At 42.1% G+C, this 9,136-nt stretch overlaps 1 protein-coding gene across 2 annotated transcripts; it reads right to left on the bottom strand.

Annotated features, from left to right (window-relative positions):
- Positions 1 to 626: 626 nt before the first annotated feature.
- Positions 627 to 7,945, bottom strand: LOC112556083. Of its 2 annotated transcripts, XM_025224699.1 has the most exons (6): positions 7,021 to 7,921; positions 5,323 to 5,513; positions 5,021 to 5,202; positions 4,704 to 4,837; positions 3,768 to 3,864; positions 627 to 1,212 (listed from the first exon to the last, which is right to left on the bottom strand). In XM_025224699.1, the coding sequence occupies exons 1-5, from the start codon at positions 7,268 to 7,270 to the stop codon at positions 3,803 to 3,805; spliced, it is 819 nt and encodes a 272-aa protein (XP_025080484.1). In that variant the 5' UTR covers positions 7,271 to 7,921; the 3' UTR covers positions 627 to 1,212; positions 3,768 to 3,802. The 2 variants fall into 2 exon arrangements, with proteins under 2 accessions (XP_025080484.1, XP_025080483.1); XM_025224698.1 differs by lacking the exon at positions 3,768 to 3,864 and having other exon boundaries at positions 7,021 to 7,945.
- Positions 7,946 to 9,136: the final 1,191 nt, after the last annotated feature.

Genomic DNA, 9,136 nt, shown 5'->3' with positions numbered 1-9,136 from the left:
GTCTGAGTAGAGGACTTTGAGGTCTTGCAATTATTTAGGTAATTTGAAAGATCCGAGTGTTAGCTACTTCGTGTTTTTTTTTTTTTCGTTGAGACTGTGGAAGAGTATTTACAACACACCTTGAGTAAGGATGAGAATTCTTCTTCCTTTTTTTTTTTTGTTTTTGAAGACAGAAGCTGTAAAGTAACAATATATTTTTGCCTGCAAACCGCGCCCATGCTGTAGGGGAGGCTATCCAATGGACGTAGGAGATTCACTTGTCTGCTAGTTGCGTCCCTTTAAACGTTTCCTCTTCTTCACTACCTACTTATTTTTGCTTTTTGCCTTTTTCGCTTTGTCGGTGCAGATATGAATGCGAAATATGTTCTGGGTAGTCTGTGATGCTGATCACAAGTATGGTGTATGTGTGTGTGTGTGTGACACGTACTGCATAACATCCAATGGAAAAATTAGTCTTTTCATTTGGTGCAATACTATATTACAGAAAATTTGTTTTTCACTCTCACATTCATACACCCACACAAAGAAGGAGAAACAGAGAGGAGGAGGGAAGAAGGAACCACCAATTTTTTTTCCAGACCGTTAGTTAAGAAGGCTACCAGTACAGAGCAACAAACAACACGGACTGAAAAGAGAGTGGTTTATTGGTGCTAAGCATGAACTTGAAATAACCTGCAGAAAGACAACCTGAGGAACGAGCACTTCACGTGAGAGTTATCTCGACTAGGATTCCAGCTCACGGGGGTGTGAGGCCGGGTGGGCTTCGTACCCCGACTGCTCAATTCCTTGACCCACACGTGGAAGGCGCTGAGAATGTGAATCACTAGGACAATAAATGACAAGAGTGAGGTCGTCACAGGAGCCAGACACACAGTCAAGATCAGCGGACACACAAGTACCCAGACCACTACTGAGAAATCCCAGGAAAAGAAAATCCGAGAGTGTTTTCAATATCTGTTTGCAGGATGTAGATGTACCCTTGTCAGAGGCTCGATCGTGAACAGTTTTTTTCTATGGCGTGGGGGTGGAGTTGGGGTAAAGAAAATCAGGAAACAGAAAAGAGATGCGGTGACAAGCAGCAGACTATCCCCAGAAAACATTTCGTCGACGGTTTTCATAGAAGTGGTTCAAGTGGTGCCACAGGTAAAGCTGAGCCCAGGGGACTGGGACGAGACCACAGGTAATACAGGGGACCGAACTTGCGGGCCACATCTGAAAAACACAGTCAACATGGCAAGTTTGAAATCACATGGAAAATACGCTTAACAAAATAAACTTATAATTTACAAAATGTGAGTTATTTTGATAAATCAAATCATATTCATGTTTCTTAACTTCTAATATTATCTACATCGAATTTGGACCATAGTAATATTTAATATAGAAACAGAGTGGCTTTCATTCTGTGTGTGTATCTAAAATGTGGGTTTCAGGTATGTTTTATTATGCTAGAGAGAGAGAGTAGTCAGAGTTGACTAATACCATCAGATACATTACAGCAATATATCACTGGAAAGACAAGTTACAGCAAACACTAATTACACCTGCACACCTTCATACACACGTGCGTATATATATATACAAGCAATCCTGATTGTGTATTATCAAATGTAAGTATTGTAAAGCTTTGTAAACAAAACGACAGTTGAATGTAATATACACTCATGAGCTATACTGATATAGTTAGAGCCGCACACAAAATGAAATAAAACAATTAAAAAATAAGAAAGTCTAAGTCAAAATAGACAAAACAAACTTGACAAGCAAATATCGTATGAACACTGATGTACATGTATATATCTGGACTGCTTGCACACAAACTTTCCGTATAAATTTCTAAAACGAAGCTAGAGCGAAAATTCGATTCTGGTTTCAACATATCAACATCAAGAAAAATATTAGACAACGGGAACTCTCGTGTTGACGGAGATACAAAGCTCAATCTTCATGGTCTGTTGTGTTTTCAAATTATTGCCTCTAAGTGTTGGGAAGTGGAGGTCGAAGACTTTTGCTAAAAAAGAAAGAATTAAAAATAACTAAAAACAAATTTAGTGCAAGTAAATTTTTGAGTGTGAGTTCATGTTTAAAATTATATCAGCATATTAAACTGCTAAAAGCTCGCCGAGACCTGACAGCTAGAGACTCACAATCTCGGCAGGCAAATAGGCAGTAGTCCAGAAATATACCTCCGTGGTATGAAAGAAAGAAAAGTCTCCCACCCCCCACACACATATACATACACAGAAATATACACACATTTGAATATAAATATATATAATATGCGTATATATATATAATACATGCATTTACACGTAAATAAGGTATACGTTCTCAATATTTTTAATAAAATGAAAGATTTTTTGGTTAGATAGACTAAGAGAGGCACACATAATGTAAAACTGTAGACGAACATTCAGATCAGTTATACAACACGAGATCGTTTTCCCGCGGCCAAACAGACGATATTTTCAAGAAGGCATATTTCTCGCTTGTACGGGTCGAGGACAGGTCCCGACCTTCTCATAAATTGACAAAAAAAATACACAAACACACAAACAAATCTCGACGCAGCGTGCCTGCCACGAAAACAAAAACCCGCTGACGTCATCACCGGACGTGAACGCAGTATCCGGTTTGTTGCGCACGCATGACAGGGCATCTGTCGAGGACAACAGCGAGAAAAACACATAAACAATCGCGAGGCTGAAACATGGCGACTGTCCTTCTGCACCCAGACACGACAGAATGATGTGGGTACAGGGTACAGGGTACAGGGTACAGGGTACACGCTGTGGATGCACTGAGCCTCACAGCCAAGCTACAACAGTTACTGCGGGTACATGCCGAGGACCCAACACAACTTCGCTCATCGCCTGTAAATGTCGACAGCACTCGGCGATCCTTCTTAGCTTCATTAACTTCACGTCAAGACAAACCGTCTTGACAGTCACTACATAAATTACACTCAAGAGGCATCTCTAGACACCCGAACAAAAAAAAAATTCTAATTTAATGCAGGACTAAATTGAGGAAGACTATAAAAGAAATGTGCTCGGAAGGAAGGAAGACAAAAAACAGACATTTATTTGCAGGACGCGAACAAAGAATGTTGAAACCCTGAGTATTTAAAATACCTTGTAGTATAAAACTATTGTCTCTGTGATATATTCTGACAGTAAATAACTGAAATGTTCACTTTAATACCTCCAGCAGCTAATTTACCGCCAGGGAAAATGTATGATGGAAGAATATTTTATTGGCTGGTGGAGTAATTATTAAGTTATTAACTTTTATTCTGAGCCCATGAGCACATGTCAAGAATTTTTTTTTATGAAGCTTAGTGAACTCTTTCCTGTTGAACTTCTTTGTATAATCTTTCATTTCAACAAATATATTTTATGAGAACAAATGAAGAGGTTGTGTTGATGCTGGGGGCATTAGGTTCAAGACTAGAAATGCTTGGAAGCTCGTTAACACATCTACAGATGTTTGTCTATTATAGTGAAAAATGGATGTAAAAAAATTCTGTGAAGTAATAAAGGTGGCCTGTGCCAGATGGAATTTCAAATATATATTTAAAAAATAAACATAAATAATATGAATATAAAAAAGGTTTAAAATATCTTGCAGTATAAAACTATTGTCTCTGTGATGTAAGATCATACACACGAGGCTGTGAGCGAAGTTGCTGTTGAATCCCAAGACTATGTATGCCAAGCTATTATGCCATGCTGTGCTATGAGATACATCCGCTCATAAAATAGTACCGAATCATATAATAGACAGAGAAGACCGAGTTCTTCTACTGCAGCATTCGACTCATGCGATTGAACATTTCCATGGGTAAACGCAGTCGCTGCAAATCTGAAAAGAAAAAGGAAGGATTGTGACTACACCCTGCTGGAGACAGAACAAAGAACGATTACTCATGCATAGGTGGCATTAGTGAGCAGTACTGTTACAGTCTAACCATGTGTAACACCAGTCTACAGTTCCATTTTAAGCAACCAAGTAAAAGTAATGCCACAGTATTGTGGTAGAAGATGGTTTCTTCATCTTCTGAACTTTTCTTTCCTTCTTGTTATAAGAGGTCGCTTTTTTCAGGAGCATCTTGGTTCCGATCTTGTCGTCCCTATATGGTCTTTTTTTTTTTTACTTGGAGTTCTGTTTTCAGTTTAAATGAGCTCAATTAATCGCTGATTTGGTGTCAAACCAGCCAGACGACCGACCAACAAAACCAATCAACCTTCTTCGTTCTTTTCTCATCCTGTTCTTTCGTGATGATCTGGACTTAGTGCAAAGTTCTTGACAAGCAATCAGATTATTGTAAATTAAATATCTTCTTACATTCAGAGATGTCCACTACAGCAAAATGAAAATGAACGGGTTCTATTTCTCTTTCTCTCTTTTTTTCTTTCTTTCTTTCTCTCTCTCTCTTTCTTTCATGCAAATAAAAGTTATCACAGGTTTGTGCGTAATATTCGGAGCAGCTCTATCGTTGCTGACATCTGACTTCATGCAGTATTCTATGCACTCCAATCCTCAACAGAAATACTATTTCAGCAGTTCATCTCTAAGCATGTTACATTCATTGTTTACACAGTGAAGTAGTCCTAGACAACAAACATAACATCTACCTCAGACCATACACCAGCACTGCCATACCCAACATTAACATCATTAACTAACAGGAGCTAACTTACAGTTCTGGATGTCGATGTAGTCCAGGCTGACGAGGCTGACGGTCTTCTTGACCCACCGCGAGGGCCTCTGAGCTTGGCCGTAGCCCATCCCCGCGCGCACCTCTGGGGGCGTCTTCTCGAAGGTAATGTAAGCTCTGGTGGTCAGAAACGAGAACAGCTTAAGTGATGTTGCTCTTCCACTAGGAATCGTTTTGGAAATCTTTGGCTCGATTTAGAAGACGCAAAAAGGAACGAGGAAGAAATAGAGAGGACTGGAAAAAAAGTAAGAAAGAAAGATCAGCCTCGTGGCGCCACCTTAATACAAGGCGTGAACTCACTCGATGGTCACCGTCTTTCTGTGGAAGATGTTGTGGTAGTCGGTGGGAGGGACCCAGATGGCAGAGACGTTGGTCAGCCCTCCTTCGTTCCAGATGAGGACAGCAGCATCAGCACCCAGCCCCGCGAAGTAGCCAAAGTTGGCGGTGGTGGTGCCCCCACAGTCCACGGGCTTTGAACCCCCTGCAACGGAGTGATGACACATCACTGCCATGGTTATCTCTCTTGTTAAAGTCTAACATGAAGGATTCTGCCTATAAACTCAGTGTGTATGTACATATATGTGTAGAATCTGCTTGCTTACCTCCAAGTTCCATGTCCAAGCCCCCAAGTGGCCATTGCTGGGCGGTGGGGTCATTGCCGCCATGCCAGGAGTCGGCGCGGGGTTCGGGCCTGGAGCGACTGGTGGGAGAATTGGTGTGATTCCGGGGTCCGGCACGTGAATAAACAGTTGGTTGATCTTCCACACTGAGGGATACTTTGCTGTGATGTCAACTGCACGAGAGGAAGGTTAACGTAAGTAGAAATGACGACGACGACGACGACGACGACGACGACGATGTATTATTATTATTATTATTTTTCTTTAGTTTCCTTTAACAAGTGGGTACGCAGGAAAAAAAGGCAATGGTCCACTGATGTTTATTTATGTCATCGTTGAAATAAAAATCAGGACACGTACATTAACATGTTTCTGGTTCTGAGAAGACATTTGTGTCACCGAGCCAGTCGTAAGTTCCCTCAGGCCAAGAGAATTTCTTGATGGAAGTTATGACGAAGGAGGGCAATTTTTCATCCTGCGTAATGCTTGCAGTTGAAGCCTTTCCGGAAGTTACAAACTTTGCATGCGCACCGAGACTTGCGCGGCGGCCTACAGGAAGTCACAAATATTTAGGTTGTGACAAGCCCTCGCCTACTCCGCTGTCACGTCCCGCCAGTTATTCATGAGCTGCACGGCAAGAACACTAAATCTACCTGAGTTTATTTATTTATTTTGCTGTGGTAGTATTCTGTGGTCCTCATAGGTTTCTGAATGTACTCTAACTTCTTTACCCGCTGAATGTGGGTGACTGAATGTGGGTGACCTGGATTTTATATTCACAGAACGGAGTAGAGTGGATTAGCATCAGTGTTATGTGGAATATTTGTCACACTACATGTTCATATGGAATATTTCTCACATTACATGTTTATATGGAATATTTGTCACACATACAGATAGGCTGAGGTGTGCGAAGTTGATGATGGTAAGGCCATCTCTCTAGGAATAGCAGAAGATCGTGACGAGATATTTCTTTTTGTCATTTTAAAAAAAAATCTTTTAAAATTTGATGCATGGCGACTAGGTTGTACTCGTGGGTTTGTGAGGACACGATATGCCATGGTTAGAGATTAATTAGGATGGGGCAAGACTTACGATGTGAGATAAAGACTGTAGCTACAATGTAGCTGGAATGGCTAGTGTTGTGTTCATAGTTTAGCTGTCAGCTATCAGGCTGCTGTCCTGTTCATACTTAGCTATTCAGCCTTTAGCTAGCGACTTAAGGTGAGCTGCAGCCTGACAAGAGTTGATACTTGACTGTTCGTGATGAATGTTGAGAGGCAGGTGTACAATGAGCTTTGTGTGGAGGACATGGCATGTGTGGGACGTTTGTGTTCAGCGTCACGTTCTCGTCACGTGGCTGGTGGAAACGATGTATCAGACCACGTGACACTACGAGAGAGAAAGGCATGAAGATGTTAAGAACACTAAGGTAAGTCCAGCAAAGGATGAGTCACAAAGCATGGACTGTCACGTGTGCCAAGCGGGTTGTGAACTTGCCTTCTTGTTATCTCCACACCATTAAGACAAAATAAAGACAAAGCACGGTGCAAGGAAGATTACAAGTTAAAACCCACTACATTATTTATTTCATGCAAAATGTGAGAGGACTTTAAGGTCATAGTCAACGGATATTAAAAGCATTCAGAAGCTCTGGTCAAACCAAACCCTAAATCTTACCTTTGACCGATTGGTTGGTGCGGTAGCCGCGCATGAAGCCAGTGTGCACATCCATGCTGTAAATCGGCATCCGAGGGGTGCTGACCATCGGAGGACTGACGCAGAATGGATGTCCAGGGGTGCTGGACACCGGACCTGCACCTGGCAAAGCACCTGGTACAGCACCTGGAGCCTGACCTTTAGTCACCAACGCCAGCGTCAGCAGCAGCATCAGCAGCGACACCGTCAACCTCGCTATCTCGGATCCCATTGTTCTATTCCAGCGAATTCTTTTTTCTTTTCTTTTTCTTTTTCCCTAAAAGATCTCCTCGGTCAATTTGCCTTCACTTGTAAACCGCTTGCTGGGGTTAGTGAAGATGACTGCAGGCTATCGGCGAAAGGGATTTGTTTCCCACGTCCTTGTTGTCTTGCTGATAATGTTTAATCCAGGATCTTAACCATCCATAAAATGTCAAACTAGGTAAAGAAACCTGTCGAAATTGTCCGATTCAAAGGGGGATAAAATGCTCCTATGTAGTGAAAGAATCTTCCTTTGTTAGAGTTCTCGGAAGGAGAGTCCTTTCTTGGAGGCTCGACTTGAATGTTGCAGTAGACTGGCAAGTGGTCCAGGAACATCCAGACACCTGACTCGCAAGGCACGCTTATGAATTACTCCCCTTGACAGGGAAAGGTACGGTCTGACAGCCGGACATCAGACACGGGGAAAAATGTCCTCTGCTTTCTGACTGGAGAAGAGGTAGAGCAGGGAGGATATAGTGAAGGGAAAATGGAGACAAGAGCGAGTGAGGAGGAGAGAGAGGTGACACGAGATGACAAATGAGAAAGAGTGATGGTCTGTGACAAATGGGTGGGGAGCGGAATCGTGTCACATTTGTGTGAGATATACATGGTCTGTGTCAGGACCCCGCAGATTTTACTTTCAAAAGCAAGTTTTCACCCCAGTTTGCACGTCGTCCTCGTTAAAAGATGAACTGGCATCGCCGGTCCAAGATAAACCTTCGCAAGCAACATCAACAACAACAATGCTCATTCCACCAAGGTATTCACTTATTGTCAACATGATAAACAGGGCGAAGAAGGCGGCCAACAAATGTCTGTGGAGGACTGTACATGGGTGTGTCTAAAACAAGCAAAAGTTTTGTTTGTTTGTTTGTTTGTTTTGTTGTTGTTGTTGTTGTTTAATGAGCAGATTTGTGTTGTTGGTCAAGCAAGGAACATTTAAGATGGTGCAGGAGTCCAATGGCAGCTTGGAACAGCAACACCAACACTGAAATCTTCGTGTGTTTGCTCAGTTCTTGATTGTCCAGAGGTCTCTATTTCAGTGCAAAGATACATCTGTAAAAGCCGCTCCATAAATAGAATGAATAAACTGTAGAAACAAAAAGATTCGCTGTTGTTACGAAACACATGGTGTGAGTGTCGGCAGCCACATTGTAACACACTGTAACAGGTAAGAACCCAACACAAACACTCATTGTTCTCACCGGCGGCTGCAAGACGCGCTCACCCATAAAAATGTTTCAAAGGAGAAGGAAAGATCTGCTCGGTGTTTGCATCGTGAGCTGTGAGTGGAAACTTGCAGATGACTGATTACTGCAGGGGCCAGGTACAGACAGGTAGTGGGGGACTGTGAGGACAAAAAAGCTCCTAGGTGGAAGAAAAAATAAATTAATAAGAACTAAAATTGTGCCTGCCTTTAGTAAAAGTATAATAATCAAGGGTGGTAATCTCCCTTTGCATAAAGTACAGGCCCCTTAGTGTGATGAAGGAACTGTGGAATTGAGAAGGTGGTGATGATGAGCCGAGAGAAAGAGAACGACGATCAAAAGGAACGATGGGAAGTAAGGTGAGGAGATAAGGAAAGGAAGAATGGGACGAGATAAGAAAACGAAGGGAAGATGAGGGTAGAAAGCAGGGAAATTATTGAGGCGACGAACAGAGAAAGACGAGAGAATATTCGGTTGAACAAATATTTTATGTAATATTCCAACACACACAGTATTGTGCAATGAAGGACTTTGTACAACACTCAAACCGTCACCGCTAGACCGCAGCACTGTCTCAACATGAAATGAAGGTTTCCATTCCACGTCTCCGCCATATTCTACGTCCTCAC

Source organism: Pomacea canaliculata, linkage group LG2, assembly GCF_003073045.1.
Source record: "Pomacea canaliculata isolate SZHN2017 linkage group LG2, ASM307304v1, whole genome shotgun sequence".
NCBI lineage: Eukaryota > Metazoa > Mollusca > Gastropoda > Architaenioglossa > Ampullariidae > Pomacea > Pomacea canaliculata.
The sequence above is the reverse complement of the archived record's forward strand: the minus strand, read 5'-3'. Positions and strand labels throughout refer to the sequence as shown.